Here is a 25,884-nt window from a genome sequence, read left to right as displayed (position 1 = left end):
GAATACTAGATAGACGCCCCGCCTGCCCGCACCAAGGTCTTAAAGTTAAGCCACCACCCTTCCTGGAAGTTCTCCCCAACCCCTTTCTCTGCAGCCTCTGGCCGTGTCTCTCACCCCACCTTTCTCTCCTGCCTCTCCCTCGTCCTCTTTCTTCTCTCTCCCATCAATTCCACTCTTTCTTGTGGCCTTTCTCCTCTGCCCCAGGCCTTTACCTTCTACTCCCGGGTGGCTTATTAGGATTTTTTATTCTCCAAAACAAAATAATTCCTGCTGCAAGAAGAGCCTCGGTGCCTGACGTTAAAATGCTGACGGGTCTCACCCTCATGGTCTGGGGTCTAAATTCCTCGGCACACGTTGGACCCTCTCTTAGGCAGCAAAGAGTGGGACACGTTCACTTCATTCCCCTGCTAGCTGACCTCCGCCCTGACCTCCACACTAGCGAAGTACCAACAGCTCTGGATCCCAGAGGAAGCCCCCTTCCCTGTGACCCAGGACCACCCCCAACAATGAGTCACATGCTTAGGATATGGCAAAAGGATGGGATCTCATGTATCTTCTGGAACACGGTTCTCCTGTTGAGAATTCACCAACTGCAAGTGTGGTAGAATCCTGGCATTTTAGTCTGCTGGCTCTGCCCAGGGGGTAGCTAAAATGCCCTGTGCTGCCTGGAAAGGGTGGGATCCCTGTGGAACGGCAGGCACGGGCAGGGAGCTGTGTCCTGCATTTGAGGATTGACCAGGAGCTGTGGAAAACCTGCCATCTCCCACAAGGAAATGTGAAAAGGTGTCTATTTCTGATGTTTCTTTGGCCAGGGACCTCTGTCGTTTGCTGTTTCCATACCGCCTTCAGTCAGTTTTCTGAAACCCACCAGCATTTGCATTCTGACTTATTGGAAGGAGGGATTCCGGAGTCTGACCCCAAGTGGGCTGGGGTTGGAGCTCATCTGGGATTGTTTTGGCCCCTCCCGGAGAGGAGGGAGTCTGTAGAGCCCTGTGTCTGCAGTCCTTTGCTTTCCCTTCTCTGAAGAGAGACCCCTGAAATGCAGAAGGCTTTGCTCTTGTCCGCCAGGATATTGGTCTCCATGTCGTAAACACTGTGGATGATTGCGTCACATCCTGTGGTGCCCTGGATGCTCCAGTGTGGTCCTGAGAGAACGTGGAGCACGCCTTCTGCCCATCCTGGCAAACCTTTCCTCCTCGTTTCCCTTCTTCCACCTCGCTTTTTAAAATGTCTTTTTTGAGTGACTGTAAAGCAGCATGGTCGATTATTTAACAAACACGCTGGAAAGCGCCAACCCACATTCCACTTGGTCACGCGTGCAGGGCCTTTTTGAAGGTGCAGAGCTCCCCTTGCTGGATGCAGCTGCTGGAGCTGGAACTCTTATGAGAAGCACCCTAAAAAGCCAGCTGCTTTCCATCCAAATCACACCTTGTGTTTTCTTTTCCAAATCATCCTCCACTTCCCCTACTCATTGGCATTGGTTGTTTCCCAAATTCCATGCACCCTCAGCAGATGAAGCCCAGCGAGCCTCAAATTCATTCCGAAGAATTCACCACAAGCAGCTGTGGGCTGGATGGAGCGGGGGGTTCTGAAACAGGGGACTGTACTTTTTTCATAATTACGAAATCAAGATGTGCTTCCTTCAGAAAACTGAAAAAAATGAACACAAGAATAAATAACCAGCACTTCATAATAGTCTTATTATGTAGACATGATGTTTTTGTATAAATCCTCCCCCTCTTTATTGTTTTTAAATGAACTTGGTGTCCTTTTTGTATTAGTTGTTGTTTATACATTCTATTTTTAACCTGCTTTTTCTTTTAAGCCTATTTCATAAACCTGTTTCTGTTGTATTAAATACTCTTTCACAATAGGATTTTTAATGGCTGCATAATATTCCATCATAGAGCTTCCCAGGGTGACTGCTTTGTAGGGTATTTATATGATATAGAGACTCCTGTCTATTCTAAAAATCGATTTCCTTGTCTTGTATACTGAAACAGAAAATACCTCTCATTCATTTCCTTGTTTCCCATTCACACAGTCCTGATGCACATAATCGATGTTCACGTGTTTTGCAAGTCATTTAACAACTGCTTTGACTCTGCAACAGAATACAGGCCATGTTGTCACTCGCCCTTGGAAGTGAGATTCTGACAGGTCCATGTCGCCAGCCTGGGGGCGGGCCTTTTCACTCCAGCAAAACCCGGAATTTCCCGCCACTCTCTCCTCCCGCTCTGTTCCCCGGGCTACACCACTGGGGGCTCTTCTCCCTGACAAGGCGGCCTCGGTGCACATTTTTACCTGATTTTGTGAGCTCTGCACTGCTTTAGGAGGGCCCTGGGCCCCATGTCTCATGCTGTGCCCACCATAAGGAAATATCTCCCCAGACCAGACTGTTTGCCAGAGTGGGTCTGTTTGCAGAATCACAGCTTCTGGGTCTCTAGAACCTTAAAAGCCTTCTGTTACTGAGAGAGTCTGAGCCTTTGCTGCCTTGGGGAGAAGGCCTTTCACCTCCCACTTTATTTTGAAACATGTGATGGCCAATGAACAGACATATCTGCTGCGTTTTTCTTTTCCTATGGGCTGTGTGCTGGTGCTGAAAGCCCTGGCCGGGAGCACTGAGAGAGGTCCACAGCTCTCAGCCCTGTGAGGCCTTCACTGTGGTAGCAGGAAGAGCTGCAAGCAGGCCTGGGCTCAAGCGGCGGGCGTCCTGGCCTACACAGAGGACAGAGCAGATGTCCACGTGAGATTCAGGCTTCCACTCCCAGAGGACTCGGTGCTCCAGCCTTCCTGTGTCTAAGCTGATGGATGCTAGGACGCTCCCGAGTCTGGACTTGCTTGGGCATCTCATTGAGAAACAACTCAGGTGCACTTGCTTCTGTTTGCACCCTCTGTGGGATGCCAGACATGCATTCCCTCACTGCCCCCACTTCCCTGGTCACTGGTTTGTGTTGAATGTTTCCTTCCTTGGAATGGCAGGACCATGGCCCACCACCCAAGGTATGCATCCACTTGGGGCTGCCATTGCAACTCTTCCCAGCAAGAGCAAGGCAGGTGAGGAGGAGAGGCCAGGAGGCCTGCAGACCCAAGAGCACCATGGCATTTATCACACCTTCCTTCCTCCTCCACTCTCCCAACCCAGAGCAACCACAGAGCATTGGATCATGACTTTGGGAGCCAGGTTCTGGTCCCAGCTCTGCTACCAACTAGCAATTTACTTGTTTGTAAAATGGGGCTAATGTTGCCCACCATGCTTGCCTTAATGATACGTAGCAAGGATCCCACAAGCACCTGGGCGTGAAAGCAAGGAATGAATACTAACCATCCTTGCCCTCCACCTCTCCAAACCATGTCAGAAAGGAATCTCAGAATGGGATTGGCTGGCAGTAGCACTTCCTGGAGTGGGATGGTGGAGGAAGTAGGGGGATGCCAGCCTTTGGCTCTCCTCCAGGGCCTGTGAACCAAGTGCTGGTCTGTGCTAACTGTGCACACCTTCATTGCAGGAGCAAATCTGCCTTTGAGAAAGCCAACGTCGATGTGTTCCGGGTGAGAACCAATAATGTGGGCCTCATCTACAAAATCAGGTGAGAACTTGGCCCCTGACCAGGTTGGGTGAGAGGAAGGCAAGTAGAATAGGAACTGATTTCACTACTGACACTTTTGGGTGTTGATTGCTTTCCTGACGTCATCTGAGGGGTGACCAAAGGCCCAAATCTTTCCCTCCCACTCTGAGTCATTGTGCCCTAAATTTGCCCATTAGAGTTTCACTTCTTTGGGTTAAGACAACTTGAGACAATTTTTCACACACTTGGGAAATATGCTCTGAGAAACCCTAGCAAAGTGGTTAGTAGACTCAGTCCAGATTGCCTTCGTTCAAATTTCTGCCCTGCCATTTACCAGTTGTGGGACTTTGGGAAGGTTTCCTCTCCAGGCCTCAGTTTCCTTGTCTGTAATAATGGTGCCCAGCTCCTAAGGCACCATTAGAGTTAGTAAGAATTCAATGAGTCAGTGTTTAGAATATTAACTGGCATACAGTAAGCGCCCAGTGAGTGTTAGAGATGCCAGGTCACATTGTAGGATGCCTTTTCACAGAGATCTCCCCTAATCTTGCTCTGTCTGGTGGAGTTTTTGTGAATGTGTGGGGAGGGATAACTCTGCCAGCCTGGTTGCTAAGGAACAGCCTTCAATTGCCCCTGTTTGCCCCCCTCCACCTACTGCCACCCCCAATCAAGTCATGCCCATTTGCCAGCATGTCAAGATCACTTATGGTCTGACTGTACCCAGACTAGAGGGCCTGGACAGAAGGGAAATGCTGCCTCCATTCAGTCCTTGTTTTTTTTTTTTTCCTCCCACTAGAAAATATAAGGCCATGAACTCTCTTTACTGGGAAAATAAGGGACTTATGAGGGCCCTGGCACCGGTTGTGTGGGGAAAGGGGGTTATGAACACGGAAGGGGCTCTTATGGGGGAGGGTCGGGAAGAAGGTGTCAGTGTGTGGGAAAGGCAGCCACTAAGCTGAGGTCCACTATGTGCCAGGCTCCATGCCGGGCAGAGCCATGCATCCTTGGGTATATCATGTGTGTCATCCATGTGTGTGTTGTCTTGGACTGTGGTTGTCCCGTTAAGACCTGCAAGTTGTAAGGCCTCACTGTGATGGGATGCTTGGTGCTAAGTGAGGTCGTCCAAGGGTCAAGTTCTGGGGAAGAAACTGGGCCTCAAAGAGAAAACTGGACTGCCAAGGATGAAGAGGACTGTAGGAAGTGGCAGAAGATAATGGGGGCCAGATTTTGAAAAGTCTGGATCTCTGCTGCCCAGCTCAGCAGCCCCTGGCCCCACGGCGCTATTGATCACTCTAATGTGGCTAGCCCAAACCAGATGCACTGTGTGTGCAAAAACACACCAGGTCTTTGGAAAACTAGTATGAAGTAAAGGATGTAAGATAGCTCATTAATAGATGTTTACACGGTTACCCACTGAAATGATAAGTGGATTAAACAAATTATATTATTAAAATTAGTTTCACCAGTGTCTTTCTTTTTCAACGTGGCTACTAGAAAATCTAAAATTACCTATCTGGCTCACACATGAAGCTCATGTGATATTTCTATGGGGCAACACCAGTCCTATGTGGCCATGGGGGATCCTCTGGGTGGTGGGACTGAGTATCTGGGGTGCGGGGGTGTGTCTGGGAGTCAGGGAGAGAGGGGAAGCTCAAGATGGTCCCGCTGCAAGCCTTAGCAATCCTGGATTTTCCATGGAAGGCAATATCTCCTTGTGGGCAATGTAACGATGCAACATTCATTCATAAGCTCATCCACCTTGCAAGGAGTCCCCACTTTGTAGATAAGGAAACTGAGGTTGGAGAGGTAAAGTAACAACAACATCAAAATGATTAAACCTCTCTTTGGAACAAACATTGGGGTATTTCGGTATGGAAGGGGCATCGTTTCTGTTCTGCCAGTGACGGTGCGGGTGTCTGTTTCTGCACACCAGGATCGAGCATGACAACACAGGTTTGCACGCCAGCTGGTACCTGGACCGTGTGATTGTGACCGACATGAAGCGGCCTCACCTCCGTTACTACTTCAACTGCAACAACTGGCTGAGCAAGGTGGAGGGTGACCGCCAGTGGTGTCGCGACCTGTTGGCCAGCTTCAACCCCATGGACGTGCCCAGAGGTCAGTGCCCAGGCTGGCTTGCCCACCATCCCTCCCTGCCTGCACTGGGCTCACCCAGGCCTCTGTCTTGTTCTGGGCAGCCCCATCACCCCTTGCCACCTCTTCCTGTTGGCTAGGGCCCAGGGGAAGCCCCAGCTTTTCCTTGGGTCCCTCCCAAGAGCAAGTTCTGGGGGCTCATGGAAGTGGGAGATGCAGGAGGTCCTGGAGCCGTGATGGAGGAATGGGCACAGCCCTGAGTGTACCCTATGTTTTCAACAGCTCTTGTTGATGAGTATCTATGGAGCGTTCTCTCTGAGTTCAAAAGCAGTTTTCCCTGTCTTCCTGTTCCCTAGCTTTTTTTCTGATGACCAAGGAAGGTGAGTTCCAGCCAGGGGGGCATGGTGGATGTGAATCGCAATCTACAGCTTCCAGAGTTCCATCGTGCTGCCCCCAACTCCTCCTGATTTTATGAGGAGTGAAACAACTTATTTCAAGTACATTTGGCCCAAATCCTTAAATTCAGTCATTTTTAGCTCTACAGGAAAAATGGGAGGCAGGGGATCAAAGCATATAAAAATGCACGTTGTATCTCATGTCCTATTTTATCACTCCTTTGTCACCTAAAGTCCTGACCTCACCTCACCCCATTATTGAACATATTTGTCTTTTCAAATAAGGGGACATCACATGTGGGTACCGTCATCATAATAGCCTGATTGCACAGAGTCATGGGCCATCGGAGGGGAAAGGAACTTGGCGGCCAGGAGAAGAGAAGTGACTTTCCCACGGTCACCCAGTAGAACACATTTCACCTCCCAGCACGTACCCAGTGGTCTCCAAGTGCCACTGGCTCTTGCACCCCAGCTGAGCACATAAACATATCCTCTCTTCCAATGGACTTCAGCTCTCAATTTCTCTGTCTACCTCTTATGTCCCACCTCCCAGCTGACCTTGAACACTTGCCCCATTCCTCTGTTGTCCCCATCACAATAACCTGCAACTTCACTGATTCTTTTTTTAAAGATATGTTATCCATCTTTTACTACAAAAGCCAAATTTGATCATTGCAGAAAATTTAGAAAATATGGAAACACAATTATATAAGAAGAATACCTGTAATCCCATCACCTGGAAAAACATCACTGGTGAAATTTTTGCACACTTATTTCTAGTCTTTTCTATGAATATATAGTTTGAAAGGATGGGCTGTTACAACATCTCCTGTTTTAGAGCATGTATATTTCTAAGCCATTAAATGTCACTCAACACCCCTACTTGTAATGGCTCTGTAGCATTCTGGTGTAGGGAGATACCATCATTTATTCATTGAATCCTTTATAGTTGGACATTTATACTGTGTTCCCCCTCTAAATTTTTTGTTATTATAAATAATACTATTATGAACAATACACCTAAATCTTTGCACAGATAAATGATTCTTTCCTTAAGATAAATTCCTAAGTGGAATTTCTAGGTCAGATAGAATACACAGGGTTAAGGCTTTTAATGGGTATTCCCAAAGTGTGCTAGAAAGGACCCATCAGTGCACAGTCCCACCAGCTGTGCAGGAGCACCCACTCCACTCAGCCTTGCCAACAGCTGGTAGTATTGTTTAATTTCCCAACTGGATGGGAACAGGGGCTTTTATTATGTTTTTTAATTAATTTTTTATTGGAGTATAGTTTATTTACAATGTTGTGTTACTTTCAGGTGTACAGCAAAGTGAATCAGTTATATGTATACATATATCCACTCTTTTTTAGATTCATTTCCCATATAGGCCATTACAGAGTATTGAGTAGAGTTCCCTGTGCTATACAGTAGGTCTTTATTAGTTATCTATTTTATATATAGTAGTGTGTATATGTCAATCCTAATCTCCCAATTTATCCCTCCCCCCACTTACCCTCTGCTAACTGTAAGTTTGTTTTCTACATCTGTAACTCTATTTCTGTTTTGTAGACAAGTTTATTTGTACCCTTTTTTTAGATTCCACATATAAGCAATGTCATATGATATTTGTCTTTCTCTTTCTGAATTACTTCAGTCAGTAGGTCCATCTTCACTCTCTAGGTCCATCCATGTTGCTGCAAATGGCATTATTTCGTTCTTTTTATGGCTGAGTAATATTCCATTCCATTCCAATATTCCATTGTATATATGTACCACATCTTCCGCATTGTATATATGTACCACATCTTCTTTATCCATTCCTCTGTTGATGTACACTTAGGCTGCTTCCATGTCCTGGCTATTGTAAATAGTGCTGCAATGAACATTGAGGTGCATGTATCTTTTCGAATTATGGTTTTCTCCAGTTATATTCCCAGGAGTGGGATTGCTGGATCATACAGTAACTGTATTTTTAGTTTTTTAAGGAACCTCCATACTGTTCTCCATAGTGGCTGTACCAGTTTACATTCCCACCTCTAGTGTAGGAGGGTTCCCTTTTCTCCACACCCTCTCCAGCATTTATTGTTTGTAGGTTTTTTGGTGATGGCCATTCTGGAAAAGGAGCTTTTCAATGTTCTCCCTTTGATTACTGGTGAGGTTGAACATTTTCATATGTTTATTGGCCATTTGTGGTGTGTGTGTGTGTGTGTGAATTGCCTGCCCATGCCCCAGTGCCTGTCTTCTCTATTGGGCTGAATTTCACCAATTCTCCTATTGGCACTTTAATCCTTGATCCAGTCTCTTTATCAGGATCAATCCTTAGCAAATTGTCAAGCTTGCCATCTTTCTCTTTTGTTCTCTTAGTTTCCCCTTTCTTGGCCTTTTCCCTCCTTTTAGCTCCTTATCCAACCTTCTGCTTTGGTCACATGAAAATCCATTGCTCCACTGTTAGGAGAAGAGCTTCTGAAAATCACCATTGAGAAAGAATGAATTAACTCAGTGGTTCCCCAACTTTCCACAAGAACTGTCCAGGGTAGTGTTTTCTTAAAGTCTCTGAATCAGGCTGCCTAACTGGGCTCCCTGCTCCTTTATGGGCTGGGGGGCATTGGGTTTTTAGTATTTCCAGGCTAGATTCTGGGAGAGGGAATGAAAAAAATGATCTTCATATATTCAGGGACTGTGTTGGTAAACAAAAGGTTAAGTTTCTTTTCTTTTCACCTGGAATTATACTAACTTGGTGTTTGGAGGTCTTTGATCATCAAAATGGGGAAGATAATTATTTCTTTATTCGTAGTTTGACAGGTAAAAATGTTTCAAAATGTGCGATGTGGGCCACAATAGAAGGAGGAGAGAGGAAAGGGGGCATTTTCTGAGTGTATTCCATGCCCTCCTCCCCTTGTTCCCCTCTCCCCACCCCCAAGGGCCATCTCCCAAAGTTCTGGCTAATAATCAGCCGGAACTTTCTTTCATTCCGGCTCCTCAGGGAAGGTTGGTGTTCCAGGCTGACCGACCGACCCTTTGACCAAGGTGATCAGCAGATAATAGTGGAGTGGAGGGGACTGGGCCTTGATCAGTTTTCTAGATGGTTCCTCTACAGGGGATCTCGCATATCATGCTTAAAGACACAAGTGCCTGAGGGGAGCTTGCCCTCCCTGGTGCAGAAGCTAAGCCGAGGTGCACTGGAACTGCTGCCCCGGACAAGAATATCACCCTCGCCACGTGGCACAGAGCCTGGCATTTCCTCTCTAGGCTTCTATTTAAGTATACTTTGGGGGAGGGACCCAACATGTTCCTACCACCTTGAGGGGAATGGCTGAGTCAGGGCTGTCCTCTTCCTCATGGAGCCACTGGCACCAGTATGAACAGAGACAGCAGGTTCAAGAAGAAGGAGGTAGGAGTCGACCAGCTCACAGTCATGTGGATGGAGGATCCGAGAACCTAGTTCTATTTCTTAGTTGTCAATCGGTTGGTAAAATCTGGCACCTTAAGGGAACCAGGCAATAGGACCAACCAAAAGGGCTTTGTCTTTTGGTCTTCTTTGCATCTGATCACCAGGCCTGGGGGGATATTGCTGGGGCCTGGGGGCCCAGGCTGTTATATCTCCCCAATCCATCTGGGGTTCCCAAATCCCAGCCACTCACATTCCTCCTTCAAGACTTTTGCTTTATTCAAATATCACTTTCGTTATTATTATTCTTCTTTAACTCACTTTTTACAACTTATATTAACTTGTAAGTATATTTTAAAAAGAAAGTTGAGGGCTTCCCTAGTGGCGCAGTGGTTGAGAGTCCGCCTGCCGAGGGCTTCCCTAGTGGCGCAGTGGTTGAGAGTCCGCCTGCCGATGTAGGCGACACGGGTTTGTGCCCCGGTACGGGAAGATCCCACATGCCATGGAGCGGCTGGGCCCGTGAGCCATGGCCGCTGAGCCTGTGCGTCCGGAGCCTGTGCTCCTCAACGGGAGAGGTCACAACAGTGAGAGGCCTGCGAACTGCAAAAAAAAAAAAAAAAAAAAGTGGATATAGCTATCATTAAAAACTTTATTGTTATCCTTTGCTACAAACATCAAGGATAATTAGCACATATTAAAATAAATATGCAACATTAGATAAGCCTCATGTATCACCCCTAGCATCCCACATACCACCAGTGGTGTGCAAACTGCATCCTTGGAAACACTACCAGCTCTGCTCTGAGAGAAAGGGAAAGCAGAGGCCAGGAGGGAGGGGAGGAGGGCTGCGAAGGTATCTGGGCTCTCCTCTTCATGAGTCTTTGCTTCGCTTTGTCCTTGCCACACTTCTGGGGGTGGGGGTGAGGGAAGGCAGGCAGGTGTTAATTACACAAATGCGTAAACTGAGGCCCGGGAGGTGGTGACTCATCCAAGATCAGACAGCCAATCACTGACAGAGCTGGGACTAGAAGGCAGGGCTACTAGTTGTTGGTGGAATGTGCCTTCTGTCTGCCCCTTGGACAGGGCAAGACCAAGGGCACCTGAGAGATCAGAGCCTGAGGGATCAGAGCGAGGAGCTCATGGAGGTCAGCTGGCCCAGCCTCCTGCTGTCACAGGAATCCTTCCACAGCATCCCCGCCAGTTGCTTCTCCAGCTTTGGTTTAAATCTAGCCTTTCTTGAGTGGGGAATGCTGCCCAACCTCCCAGTGCAACCCATCCCACTGATGAGCGGCACTTGTTGTCAGAAGGATCAGCCTGAAATTAAACCCCCATGAGTCTCCCTGAGATGTTTGCTAATCTGATTCAGACCTCCCCTCACCCGGTACAGGAGATTTTCACGTTAGCCCTTTGGCTGTAGGAAGACAGGGCTCTCTCCTCTCAGGATTGCACCCCTAGGTTCCTCAGCCTCTCCTCTTGTGGCTGTTCCCCAGCCTGGCTCCTGAGCAGCGCTGGTTTATCATTGCCCCTCAAGAACGTGCCTCCCAAGCTAGAACCCTGTGTTTCAGATGGGGCCTCATCAGAACAGCAGGCAGAGGGCCTCCCTGACTCCATTGCCTGCTTCTTTTTAAAAATTATTGTGGAAAAATATACATAATATTTATTGCCTGCTTCTTTTAAAATATTATTGTGGAAAAATATACATAATATTTACCATCTTAACTATTTTCAAATGCACCATTCAATGGCACCAAGTACATTCACATTGTTGTGAAACCATCACTACAATCCACCTCCAGAATTCTTTCACCTTCCCCAGCTGAAATTTGTACCTATTAAAGAATAACTCCATATTCCCCTCCCCCTCCCCCAACCCCTGGTAACCTCTATTCTTCTTCCTGTCTCTCTGAAAATGACTACTTAGGAACCTCATATAAGTGGGATCATAGAATATTTGTCCTTTTGTGACTGCTTATTTCACTTAGCATAGTATCTTCAAGGTTCATCCACATTGTAGCATGTGTTAGAATTTCCTTTCTTTGTAAGGCTGAATAATATTCCATTGTATGTATAGACCGCATTTTATTTATCCATTTGTCTGTCAATGGACCTTTGGGTTGTTTCCACCTTTTGACTATTGTGAATAATGTTGCTGTAAACATTGATGTACGAATATCTGTTCGAGTTCCTGCCTTCAGTTCTTTTGGATATATACCCAGAAGTCGAATTACTGGATCATATGGTAATTCTATGTTTAACTTTTTGAGGCACTGCCACGCTCCTTTCCGCAGCAGCTGCACCATTTTGCATTCCTACCAGCAATTCCAATTTTTCCACACACTCATCAATACTTGTTATTTTCTGGGGTTTTTATTTGTTTATATTTGATAATAACCATCTTAATGGTTGTGAGGTGGTGTCTCAACTGTGGTTTCGATTTGCATTTCCTGGGGATAAGTGACGTTGTGCATCTCTTCATGTGCTTATTGGTCATTTGTATATCTTTTTGGAGAAATGTCCATTCAAGTCCTTTGCCCATTTTTTAATCAGGTTGTTTGTTTTCTTGTGGAATTGTAAGAGTCTATCCAGAATATATTTCTGGATATAAACCCTTTATCAGACATGATTTACAAATATTTTCTCCCATTCCATGGGCTGCCTTTTGTGCTATTTGTGTCTGCTGGTGCATAAAAGTTTTTAATTTTTATGAAGTCTAATTTCCCTAGTTTTTCTTTTGTTGCTTATGCTTCTGGTGTCATATCCGAAGTCACTGCCAAATCCTATGCCATGAAGCTTTTGTCCCAGTGTTTTCTTCTAAGAGTGCTATAGATTTAGCTCTTACATTTTGGTTGTTGATCTATTTTGAATTAAATTTTGTATATGGTGAAAGGTAAGGGTCCAACTTCATTATTTTGTATGTGGATATTCAGTTTTCTCAGCACCATTTGTGGAAAAGACTGTGCTAAGACCATTCCCCATTGAATAGTCTTAGCACCCTTGTTGAAAATCATTTGGCCATATATATGAGGGTTTATTTCTGGGCTCTCTGTTATATTCCATTGGTCTAAATGTCTGTCCTTATGCTAGTACCACACCATTTTTATTACTGTAATTTTGTAGGAGTTTTGAAATCAGGATGTGTGAGACTTCCAAATTTGTTCTTCTTTTTATTTTATTTTTTAGATTTTTTGATGTGGACCATTGAATTTGTTACAATATTGCTTCTGTTTTATGTTTTGGTTTTTTGGCCCTGAGGCATGTGGGATCTTAGCTCCTTGACCAGGGATCAAACGTGCACCCCCTGCATTGGAAGGCGAAGTCTTAACCACTGGACCTCCAGGGAAGTGCCTGTTATTCTTTTTAAAGATTGTTTTGGCTATTCAGTGTCCCTTGATGTCCTGCTTCTTTTTTTCTCCTTTTTTTGTTTATTGGGATATACTTCACATACCATATAATTCACCCTTAAAGTGTACATTCAATGTTTTTTTATATATTTGTGAAGTGCAACCATCACCACAATCAAATTTAGAACATTTTTATCATTCCAAAAGAAGTCCTATACCCTTTAGCAGTCACTCACAACACACCCCCTCCCAATACTCCCTAGGTCTAGGCAACCATTAATTTACTTTCTATCTTTATAGTTTTGTCTATTCTAGACATTTCATATACACAGAATCATATAATATGGGGCCTTCTGTGACTTGTTTCTTTCATACAGCATGTTTTCAAGGTTTTATTTTTTTGTTTTTGTTTTTGTTTTTTGCGGTACACGGGCCTCTCACTGTTGTGGCCTCTCCCGTTGCGGAGCACAGGCTCCAGACGCACAGGCTCAGCGGTCATGGCTCACGGGCCCAGCCGCTCCGCGGCATGTGGGATCTTCCCGGACCGGGGCACGAACCCGTGTCCCCTGCATCGGCAGGCGGACTCTCAACCACTGCGCCACCAGGGAAGCCCTGTTTTCAAGGTTTATTCATGTTATAGCATATATCAGTAATTCATTTCTTTTTATGGCCTAATAATACTCCTTTTTATAATTATACTACATTTTATTTATCCATTCATTGGTTAATGGACATTTGGTTTACATCCTGCTTCTTTCAATGCACCCTAAATTCTCATTAAGTATTTGTAACAGTGACACTACACCATAATCACCGGGAAGAAAAGATGAAAATGCTCTCTCCACCCCAAGTCCTCAGTCCTTGCCCAGGACTTAGAGGCTGCTGGAGAAACCTATGGATTCTCCTGACTCATCCCCACGTGAGTCAGCAGGTGTGGGTGTCCCAATCTTGGCTGGCTCTCCACCACATCTCAACAAAAAAATGATCCAGGCAGACATCACACCTCCTAATTAAGCATCTCAGATATATATGCAGCCTGAACAGGGAGGCTGCCGCCACCTCTATGCTCATTTCCTTCTTAGAATGGGTGTCGGGGGTCCTGGCGCTTCCTGGGGCCTGGGGAGGGTTGCCAGCTGCTTTTTCAGCATATCTGTGTTGATTATACCTGGAAACACAGTCTGACTATCGAATCGTTCCAGAAGTGTGGCGAATTTTCCCTCCTGCCATCTGGTTCTTTGTATTCCCCCACCTCCATTGACATGGACATCTGATTCCCTTCCTAGAGGATTTATTTCATCCTGTCTGGAATGGCTCACCCTTTTGACACCCAGAACCCAGAGGGGCATTGACATTTACACACTGATGAAAGCCCTTGGCCAGGATCTAAGGACAGTCTCCCAGCCCTCGAACTGAAGCTTCATCATTAGCAACTGCCATTGGTGATGCCCCCCCGAGCTGCTCTTAGATTCTGGGTCAGGGTGAAAATATGGTCTTTTCCCTCAAGATGCTCACAGTCTAAGAGAGGACAGACATTGCCATAGTACAAGGTATTCACAAAGAGGGTGGAGGGCATGATGGTTCAGAGCTCCCGTCTCAAGTCACAGAGTCCTAGGTTCAAATCCCAACGACGCCACCTACTAGCTATGGACAAAATCCTTCTTCAGACTGTGTCTTCGTGTGCATATACCTTACAGATAGTATCTTATTTAAAATTCATAACACCCTGAGGAAGTAAGGTCTATTATTATCTCCGCTTTGCACCTACAACGAAGGTCAGGGAACATCCATGACCCTGAGTAGTCTCCTCCTCTGTTTCTCGATCTCAGGCCAGCAACTCCCCTTTCTCAACCTGTTTGCTCAGACTGTGTTGGCTCTAGTGTCTGGCAGGCAGCACTCTGAAAGCTGTTCTCTCCGGCACTAATAAACCATGAAGAGGTTTCAAGGGACCCATGGGAAATGGGATTGAAGCCTGAGGGACAGGATGAGACACCCTCTCCCCACCTACTCCCAGACTGAGGAGTGGAAGCCAGACTACTGAGAGCAGTTTCTGGGGTTCAGGCCCCACCTCAGCTACCCCGAAAAGGACTGAATAGGACTGCTCTCACCAGAGCCCCAGGGCCTGCCTGCCTGCCTGCTGCCTTGGGGGCTTCTCCTTTCTCCCAGACATCTGTCTCAAGTCAGTTTGAGAGAAAATTGTGGATCACCCACTAAAATATATACCAGGGTCAGAGGAAACATCAGGGCCCGTGCCTCTTCCCCCTCACCTGCTCTATTTCACCGTCTCCTTCTGTTTTCTCCATGCCACCCAAACCCCATTTGGTCTAAAGCCCCAGCCTCTCTGGAAAGCATCACCTGTGCCCTTGCCTTGGGTTTTTCTCTCCCTGCAAACTCTGGAGAAAGTGAAGTCTGTGCCTTCTACTGTAGTGCAGTGATTCTCAGCATAGGGCCCCCACCCCAAAGGCAGTTAGGGGATGTGTAAGGAATCTCATGGGCAGAGAGGAGGAACTTTTCCACCTGCTCCCTGAGGTTCAGATACATTCTGGCTGAATCAGCTATAGCCAGACGAGCCACTGTGGCTGATGGGGGTGTGCTATAGCCCTCAGGAGTTTTGAGATGGATAAATGGCTGAGAAACACCATATCTCAGAGACCGCTATTTGCCTCTTTGGGTTCTAACTCCTTAATAAGTGTCTATCTGGTGTCTCCAGCTAAGCTCAGGTTTCTCTGAGGGTAACACTTTCACTTGTGCCTGCGCACTTGGTCGCTTCGGTGGGGCTTGGGTGAAGATCGATAGGATGCGGGCTGGTGTGTGTGTGGGCTGTGTGCAGACACACCCACTCATGAAGACCAGCAGCAGAGATGGGTGGAAAGAGCTCTCCTGGGGCACAGAGAGCTGACTTCTAGACTTGCCCCTCTGTAATTGTGCCCCTTAGGCAAGTTACTTGTCCTCTGGGCTGCCTTCTCATCTTACCAGAACACCCGGATATTGTCCAAGGTCCCTTGAGGCGCTAGCTTCCTCTGGTACTCTGCTAGCTAAGCATCTCTCGGCCCTTTCACGTGGCTCCATGTTTCTTCCGCCCAGTGATCCCCTTGTTGCTGGGTCACCTTTAGTGTGACATTCGTGGGACACAGCACCCACATGCAGTTGACAAGCACACTGCAGACTTACACAGGCTGAGAACGCAGGACTACCTGTGCCTTTCTGGCCCCAGGGAGGCTCAGGGCACATCCCTGAAGCTGGAGGTGGGATGGGGGTGGCACTGAAAGATCAGGGGTGGGGATGTGGAGGTAAACAGGCAGGATAAGATGGAGTAGATTTGGGGTGACCCAGTGTTGGGGCTCGAAGGAGCGTAAGCCAGGGGCTCTCACCGGTAGGGAGGCACGGGCAAGACCTGTTTAGGGCAGACATGGCCTTCTCACTGCCAATATGACGTCATTTCCTGCCTGCTGGCCAAGTAATTGTCCCCATCCTGGTGCCAACCCACAAACCCTCCCACCTTGAAAAGCACTGAGTTGATCACGTGGCTTAAGTCAGTACTGAGCCCACATTGCAACAGGAGAGCCTGCCAGCTTGGCAGTGAGACAGGCCTCTGAAGCCAGGAGCTGAGTTCCAGCTGGCCTGGGGGCTGTGCACACCCCAGGGCTGTCAGAGCCCAGGCACAACAGCTCATCAGGGTTTCAGACCAGGCCTCACTGACAGCCGAGAGGGCCCTTGCATTCAGAAGGGCCCGGAGTGAGGTGGGCCCGGCCACCACCCCTGCTCCCAGCTGGGACCTGTTCGTTAGGGACAAACGTTCTTCTAAGGAGCGTTTAGTCTTCTTTGGTGGATTAATAATAAATATGCCTGCAGCCAGTTTTGTGTTGTGCTCCACAGAGACTGAGGGGCTGGTAGTTGGAGGAAAGGGAGCCCACAAGGAGGAGCAGCAGCTTGGGCAGGTGGGCTGCGTGCAGAATGCAGGCGGCAGGGAGGCAGATGACGTCCTCATTGCTTCCCGGTCTGGAGCAAATGGATTGGCTTTTCTTTTTTTTGGCTCTACCAAATGAGACAGCCAGTGCTGGGGGCCCAAAGTTGCCCAGAGCTGGGGACCAGGTAAAAGTGACATTGCGTTCCTCTGGCACAATCACTGTTTCCACTCCTGTTTATTTCATCAGGTAACTGGGTTATAATTTCCAGCCCAGGCTGTGCTACACAATGATTATCACACAGCTCCGGGTATGCACCAGGTCTTGGCAAGACTGTGTTGGGCACAGTGCCCAGGGTGCATTTGAAAAAAGGACAGCACAAGAAAGGGATCGTGATTAACGTCTTAGGGGCATGTGCAGGTTGTGCTGACCTGCAGTGGATTACGGACCAGCCAGAGAACCGCATGCAAATGCAAAGCAAGCCTGGGTGACTGATGCAAATGCAAGCAGCCTGGGTGACTGATGCAAAAGACACCCATCGTGAGAGCCCTGCCAAATAAACCGGCAGCCCTGACCTACTCCCAGATTCTATTGGATGATATCATAGAGTAGTTAGATCATTAATTTAAAAATATAGCTCTCTGGGTCAGAAAGCACATGGGCTGTGCACCCTGAGTTCTAGTTCTGGCTTTGCCCCCAGCAGGGGTGGGACATGGGGCAGAGCTCAGTTCCTCTCCTGTCCTCAGTTTCTTCCTCTGTGGAGTAGGGGCACCAGATGGCCTCTTGGGTCTTTTCAGTACTAGTAGAGTGTTTATTTTCACAAGCCAACAGAGGATTGTCTGGGGCTAGGCTTCCTCTACGGAGGCAGGAGGAGATTGACTTTTGGCCCCTCCCCTTCTACAGTGGATGCTTCTTCCCCCTTTCATCCCCACCCCCTACTTTCTATTCTTTTGCACGTGCCCATCTCCCCACCAAGAGCTCTGTCTCTGAACCCCCAATCTCTGTGGTCAAAACCTGGCTCTGCCTTTCTACCAGTTAAGCATGAACAGATGCCTTAATCTCTCTACCTCTATTTCCTTGTCTGTGAAGTGGGGATAACATTAATTCCCACTTCAGAAAGTGCTTGAGCTGGTTAATTAGGGGAGTGAACGTTAAAGGACTTAGTGCAGTGCAGAACATAGAATAAATGCTCAGTACATGAGGCAAGTCTGGTTGTCGCTGTTGTTACAAAGCCAGTGTTTCTCCCCCTGCTGCTTCTTCCACATCTAGGCTTGCGCTGACACTGAGATGCACAGACTCAAGATTCTGGCCTCTCAGATTCAGAAAGGACTTTGGAGGCACTAAGCGTCAGGATCCCCTCTAGAATCCGGCAGGCTCATCTAGACAACTGGGGATAGGCTCATGACCTTGACGGCAGCCAAAGCTTGCGAGGGGCACCGCTCTTCCCAAACCCCTTCCCTCTCCGTGACGTTTCCCCCGAACCCAGCTCAAATGTTACTCAGGGTCCCCTAGCTCTATTTGCTGTGGCTGCTTCATGGGAATCATGATTCCTCGGAACCCTACAGAGGTGGTCCTGGGCCCACGGACTCCCAGCCCCGAGGGCTTCGGGGTGGGGAGAGCAGGGCCAGCCCCGCAGCGCTCTCCTCCTCTGAACTTCACAGCAGCTTCCCACCCACCCCATCTGCTACCACCTAGCATTGCAGAAAGTCATCTCCGGAAAGAGTGGGAAGAAGAGAACTGCTTTGAATGAGGCCCCAGTGAAGAGTACCAGATAATTTCAGTACCCAGAACGACCTTATCTACCCTCCTCCGTGTTACAGAGAAGAGATCAGAAGCCCAGGGAAGTTGAGCAAGCTGCTCTTGGTCACACAGTGTAACTATAGGCAGAGCTAGAGCCTTGGGCTCAAGAGGCCAGCTCACGCTCCTCCAATGTCATTCGGTGATTCAGTGGGCAGTGCACATTTATTGGGAATCTTCTCTGCACCAGATCCTGGGCTCAGGGTAAATATGTAAGGCCTTTTCTCTGTAGGAGCTTAGAGTCTAGAGGGGAGAGAGTCAGGCCAGTAAATAATCACAGTACAAAGGGATAGAATGTTGTAGGTGGGGGATGACCCAGGCCAATGGGAGCATAGAGGAAGGAGGAATCAGGAGGGCTTCATAGAGGAGGTGATGCTCAATCTGTGACTTCATGCATGAGGAGTTCGCCAGGCTTTCAAACAGAATGAGGGCACTTTAGGAACTGATGGGTCTTGGTGGCACAGTGTCTCATTCACAAAGCTGGGGACAGACCCTCAAATTCGCAGCTTCACTGTGGCCTCAGGTTCCCTGGGACCACTGCCAGCAACATTCTCTTTCAACCAACCAGCCAGAACCTTTGGGGGAATGCATGGAATTGTATATTTGCCCCATACTTGGTTATTTTGGTTTTCAAATAGGTGTTTATAATAACCTTTGTTTCTATTTTTGGAAATTGCACTTTTGCAGAGCTGTATTATGTAATCATGAAAATGTGAGTTTATGATACAGATATTGCCTTGGTCTGTGGGTGTCCATTCCAGCCACCAATGGTTTCCTACTTGACCCCTCCCCTGAGCATCAAGTGTTTTTCATATTCTTTTCCATTATAGGTTATTACAAGATATTGAATATAGTTTCCTGTGCTAGACTGTAGGTCGTTTTTGTTTATCTAGTTTATATATAGTAGTTTGTATCTGTTAATCCCTAATTTATCCCTCCCCTTCTTTCCCCTTTGGTAACCATTAGTTTGCTTTCTATGTCTGTAAGTCTATTTCTGTTTCATAAATAAGTTCATTTGTACCATTTATTTAGATTCCACATATAAGTGATATCATATGATATTTGTCTTTCTCTGTCTGTCTTACTTCACTTAATGTGATAATCTCTGGGTCCATCCATGTTGCTGCAAATGGCATTATTTCATTCTTTTTTTCTGGCTGAGTAATAGCCCATTGTATATATGTACCACATCTTCATTATCCATTCATCTGTTGATGGACACTTAGGTTGCTTCCATGTCTTGGCTATTGTAAATAGTGCTGCTGTGAACATTGGGGTGCATGTATCTTTTCAAATTAGAGTTTTTGTCTTTTCTAGATATATGCCCAGGAGTGGGATTGCTGGGTCATATGGTAACTGTATTTTCAGTTTTTTAAGGAAGCTCCATACTGTTCTCCATAGTGGCTGCACCAATTTACATTCCCACCAACAGTGCAGGAGGGTTCCCTTTTCTCCACACCTTCTCCAGCATTTGTTATTTGTAGACTTTTTGATGATGGCCATTTTGACTGGAATGAGGTGTTACCTCACTGTAGTTTTGATTTGCATTTCTCTAATAATTAACAATGCTGAGCAACTTTTCATGTGCCTGTTGGCCTTATGTGCCTATATGTCTTCTTTGGAAAAATGTCTATTCAGGTCTTCTGCCCATGTTTTGATTGGTTTCTTTGTTTTGTTTTCTTTTTTTTTTAATTAAGCTGTATAAGCTGTTTGTATGTTTCTGACATAGGGAGGTATTATCACATCCCCATTTTGCAGATGAAGGAAACAAAGGCACAAAAAGGTTAAGTAATTTGTTTATAAATGAAGGAGCCAAAAGTGAACCCAGAGACTTGAACTTAATCACTGTGTAGGACAGCCTTAGAGACACCTCTGTTAACTTTTTGGTGAATTTCTTTTCTATTCTTTTTTTGTGCATGAATGTATTAAACACTATATATTGATGAAAAATGGTATTGTATTATAGTCAGATTTATATCCAATTTTTTTCACTTAATAGCATTGACTAATTTTCTAAACTATTATTTTAAACGGCTGCATGGTATTTCATGAATGAGTGAATACTGTAATTCACCCCCAACAATCCCTCATTTTGGATATTTTTTTTTTTTTTTTGCATACAGGTTGACATTTATTAACATACATTCTTTTTTTTTTTTTAACATCTTTATTGGGGTATAATTGCTTTACAATGGTGTGTTAGTTTCTGCTTTATAACATTGGATATTTTTAAGTTGTTCTCAATTTCTTGTTATTACTAACCGTGCTGTGATAGCCATCTTTTTAGGTAATCAATGAACACAATTATTTCCTAGCATAAACTAATTGTTATGCACAGGGATTGAATTGTTGGCTCAAGGGGTTCACAGAATGATAAGTCTTTTGACACGTGTTACTCACCTCGGGCAGCAACTGAGAAGTGCTGGCTTCCCAGCACTGTGGGAGGATAAACTCCAGCAATGGAGTGGAATCTGGGTTGGAAAGAGGAAATGCAGCCACAGTTGCTGAGTGTGCACGTGGAAGGGAAGGACCTTCAGCAGCGCAGCAGGAGTGGGGCAGGCGAGCAATGGGGGTGCGTGTGGAAATAGCTCCGTGGGGCTTGGCAGTGAGGGAGTTGAGCACGAGGTGGAGTAAAAGCTTATCTACTCAATACTGTCAAACACCTGATAGCGTTAGGCTGACATCACAGTTTCCTAGGAAATATATGAGCTGTATATTTATTTGGGGGTGGGGGAGATGAAAAGAGCAGAGTACTTTTTCTTGATTACCACCCAAGAGCGACTACTCATGACTGAGTGATGTTTTAATGTTGTGTAACCAGGCTCAGCTGCGTTCAACCCTTGGCCTGTGTTCTAGCAAGTGTTAGGTGCCAAATAAGTGATGCAGACCCCAGAAGTTCTGGAATGGAGCACTTAGGGCTTGGGAGGTAGGGCCCTTCAGAGAGAATCTGGGGTTTAAGCTACAGCCGGTAGGGTGGGTGTAATGACAGCTAAGGAGAGAGCCTTCTTGTCTGGATCCCTTGAGTCCAGGTGTGGGTTTCAATCTTTTCCAACTGTGAAAACTCGTGTCAACCTCCTGCTTCCATAGATTGCCTCATCAGTAGATGGTGACAATAGCCATTGTGAGGATTACAGGAGATAATAGGTGTGCTGGCCCACACTAGTTCTCAGTAAGCCCTGGAGGCTCTCATTATCTATTTTTTAAAAAATTCTTTATTGGAGTCTAATTGCTTTACAATGGTGTGTTAGTTTCTGCTTTATAACAAAGTGAATCAGTTATACATATACATATGTTCCCATATCTCTTCCCTCTTGCGTCTCCCTCCCTCCCACCCTCCCTATCCCACCCCCCTAGGTGGTCACAAAGCACCGAGCTGATCTCCCTGTGCTATGCGGCTGCTTCCCACTAGCTATCTATTGATTAGTGGGTGTGTCTGCAAGGGCAGCGAAGTCGAGGGCCTTATAGAGAAAGCAGAGGTGTTCCAGTCCTGTTTAAAGAACAGGGTGAATCTGGGTGAGAGATTTGGATTTCTGGACTGGAGAGAAGAAGGAGGAAACTGTATGGGGACAGCACTGGGGGAGGGAGAATTCGAGCCCATGGGCCTGGGAAGGCATTCACTGATCAGTGGCCATGACCTAGCTCTCAGCATGGAGCCTTGCCGCCCATCCTTGGGTTCTGCAGACCACATTCTCCCCATACCCATGCAGGCTTGAGTAGTTAGGGGCATTCCCTGGCTGGGGGGAGAACATTCCCCCTCGGCTTCCACCCCCAGGGCAGCCCCCCCTGAATCTCTCTCCCTGCCATTTTCATCTCCTCCCACGCAGCGCCTGTGAGATCTCACTTCTGTGTGTTGGCATCCTTGCTCTGGGTGAGCGGAAGTGCCGGGTGTCAGGGTGTGAACCTGGCAGATGCGGTTGGGGGTGGGGTAAAATCAAGACCCGTCATCCTCCTTCCAACCCTCCTCCCCAGTCTCACCTGCCAAAATAAATAAAGCCACTTTCTAATTAAACAGGATCTGGGGATGGGCGAAAGGCAGGGAAAGAAACTCAGTCAGCTCATCATTAGCTCATTCATGATTCTCTGCTTCCTGAAAAAGCCTGGACCACGTGAGCTTCTCGGAGGCTCAAACCACGTTGGGGTTGGGATGGTCTCTTCCTTGGCAAGTGGGACAGAGGCTTAGTTATGGGGTCTTTGCTAGGCTTCTGCTGTTGGGCACACGATGAGCAGCTCAGCTGGCTCAGTTGTGCACGCGGCATCAGGACTTGGGGCTTCCGGCCCCCTCAGGGCTCTGCCTCCCCCTGCCACCCAGGGTTGCTCTTTGGAGATGTGTCCCGTCACTGCTGTGTGCTGACTGTTCCAGACAGCGCGTTGGGGAGGCTGTGGGAGCCGCTGGCACACCCGGCGGCGCAGGAGGCATCTGGGGTCTGCCAGTGCCTGCCTTTTCTGGAAGCCCGCACATGCAACTTCCGGCTGCTCCGCAGGGGACAGATTTCCTGTTTGGAGGGAGTAGCCTTGTGCCTCTGCAATGGGGCGTGCAGAAGCAAAAAAGGGCAAGGGCAAGGCTGGACTTGGGTATCCCCTGGGCAGGGCAAGAAGGACACAGACAACCCAATGATGTGGCCTTGAGGTAGCAATCTGTCTTTAAGCTGTAAATGATACTATCCGTACAGCACCCCAGCTCAACGCTGTTTGGCTTTGGAAGGTACCAGATGATCGGCACCGTGATCTGTATCTGTTGTATATTGTTCATATCAAACGTTTCAATTAGTTTGTCCACTCCGAGCTCCCACTGACCTTTAGTGGAAGGAGGCTACTACCTGAAAGGTAGGGTTGCTGGGTTCAGATGTACAGGCTATGCACTGCACAAGTGCAACTATGTAAGGAGACAGCTTTCACATCATAGAGCTTGTAGATTTATGCATTTATTATGACAGTTATCCAACAGATGGCAGTAATGTGTCTTGAGGAAGGGATCCCTTTATCTAATTTGCACAAAGGCACCATTTGGGCTAACGGTAACCCTGCTGAAAGGCCAGAGAGAAATCAGTTCTAGGGAGAATTTTATAACAGATAATATGCCAAATGGGTAAACCACAGGCCAACTTTAGGGCTGGGGTGGGCCATCTCTAGTCCCTGTTTCTCCCATGCTCACTCAGGAAGGGGGTGAACTCCTTGTTAGTCCCTCCTCCAGCCTGACCTTCCCCTCTCTCCCCATCTCTGCTCCTTGCTCGTTCACAACCAGGCAATGAGCTGAAAGGCATAACGCCAAAGATTGTAGAACTGGACCTGCCATCGTCCCCACCTTCAGAAAACCCCAGACCAGACCCCCTTCTCCGCTGGACTCAAGGGAACAGCAGGCTCAGCCTAGTCACACAACGTTGTAAGGGCAGGAAAAACGGAGCACAGGACCTGCTCCTTCTCACCCCTTCCACCCCAACAGAGAAAGGGCAATAGTTCCCCCACCTTCAGAGCCCTGAGCTGCTTAGCTAGTGGTTAGGTTGTGCTGTGATTATCCTGCAACCAGCAGCTGACTCCCCTGCGCCAGCCAGCTCCGTTCCCATCCAGGCCACAGAGAGCAGAGTTGCCTGCAGTCCTGTGCCAGAAACACACAGGACGGTGCCTGAGAGCACAAGAGAACACAGGGCAGGGGGTGGCCAAACCCGGTCTTCTACCTGTCTTTGTGTGGACCATGAGACTAGAAAGGCTTTTACGTATTTAAAGGGTTGAAAAGAAATCAAAACAAGAAGAATATTCCATGACACAGGAAGCCTGCAAGCCCTAGAATATTTATTATTTGGCACTTACAGAAAAATGTTGCTGACCTCTGGCCAAGAGCATGAGAGCCCATGAGGTATTCTGGAAACAGCCCTGGATTTGGAGACAAGAGACATGGCTTTGAGCCCTGCTGGCAACATTTAGCAGCTGTGTGTCCTCAGCTAAGCCACCTTGCTCTCTGAGCCCCGGTACCTCGTCTGTCAGTAAGAATGTTCACAGTACCTGCCCTCCTCATGTGGCCCTTGCATGGATCAGACTCCATCAAGGACACGCAAGTGCCTTGTGAACTGCAGCCCCCGTGTGAAGGTTTAGTATTATTTGCCAGGGAAGGTGAGTCATTCCTGGCCTCTTCTTTCCACCTTTCTTCTCATCATCTTTCTCCAGACTGCCTTGCTCCCTTGGCCTCTGGGGCAGGGATTTTTCCCGGCCCTTCCCCTTTCCCCCTGGCCGAACCACCCACTGTGCCAGAAAGGCAAGTTTGCGTTTGTTGAAACTCTGATCACGGGAAATTGGGGGGCTCTCATGTGAACACTTAAGAGGAAGCCTTGCTGTACTGTGCTGGCCATTTGCCAATGGTGAGGGACCAGAGCCCTGCTTTTATTCTTTCATCAATATATGCACTTCATCACAACTTCGAATGGGCGCTGGGCCCTAGGGCTTGCTTGGAAAATGGCAAATCAGATATTATGGGGTTCTGCCTGAAGAGGAAATATGGGAAAAGGGAGAGAGAACAGTAATAAAAGAAGCTTCTTTGTCTGTCTATGGGGCCTTTTTTTTTTTTTAATTAATTAATTAATTTTGGCTGTGTTGGGTCTTCGTTTCTGTGCGAGGGCTTTCTCTAGTTGCGGCGAGCGGGGGCCACTCTTCATCGCGGTGCGTGGGCCTCTCACTGTCGCGGCCTCTCTTGTTGCGGAGCACAAGCTCCAGACGCGCAGGCTCAGTAGTTGTGGCTCACGGGCCTAGTTGCTCCGGGGCATGTGAGATCTTCCTGGACCAGGGCTCGAACCCGTGTCCCCTGCCTTGGCAGGCAGACTCTCAACCACTGCACCACCAGGGAAGCCCTATGGGGCCTTTTAAAGAGCAGATTTAAAAGGCAGTTCTTGGCCACTCCTCAGTGTGATCAAGGGTCATCTTCTATCCATCCAGCCAGCTACATGGGGACCCAGCACCTCATTTTGCTGTAGAAAGTTCCACAGAGTTTAGAAGACAGTCTAGCCTTGTTCCAGAATCGACTTCCTCCTGCATTCTGTTCATCTGGCTTCCTGATCCCTGGGCACGGGCCCCTGATAGCCTCGCCTGGCAAGGCCTAGAAGCTTTCTCTGGCCTATTGGCCCCTGACCATTGGCTTATCATCCTGCTGCCTCACTTAGGCCCTGATACTCTGCTTCTCTGGTCTTTCCCAGGATGAGGATGTGTGTTCCCAAAGCCCTTCATGGACTCCTGCTTTCCGGGCCTCATCTGCATGGGACTTGGGTACCTCTCCCATCCTCTGAGATGCTTCTTTGTTCTCCTGGCTTCCCTCCATAGTCTGCAAGGCTGCCTTTCCTGGTCAAATGTTGTGGAATTGCAGATTGAAGAGGACCCTTAGTGTTCTCACATCCCTCACCTCTTCCATTTTCTCCACAGCA

At 47.5% G+C, this 25,884-nt stretch overlaps 1 protein-coding gene across 3 annotated transcripts in view; it reads left to right on the top strand.

Moving 5' to 3' along the window:
• The window catches only part of LOXHD1 (lipoxygenase homology PLAT domains 1), a gene marked incomplete at both ends in the record, with an annotated part of 202,517 nt that overhangs the window by 9,344 nt on the left and 167,289 nt on the right, over window positions 1–25,884 (top strand). For all 3 annotated transcript variants that reach the window (XM_082668195.1, XM_082668194.1, XM_082668193.1), the window contains 2 exons: window positions 3,507–3,587; window positions 5,497–5,681. In XM_082668195.1, coding sequence (XP_082524321.1) covers window positions 3,507–3,587; window positions 5,497–5,681 — 266 coding nt within the window. The remainder of the gene's footprint in view (window positions 1–3,506; window positions 3,588–5,496; window positions 5,682–25,884) is intronic.

Source organism: Grampus griseus (assembly GCF_964374135.1).
Source record: "Grampus griseus genome assembly, chromosome: 12".
NCBI lineage: Eukaryota > Metazoa > Chordata > Mammalia > Artiodactyla > Delphinidae > Grampus > Grampus griseus.
Note: the sequence above shows the minus strand (reverse complement) of the source record. Positions and strands in the feature narration are given on the sequence as shown.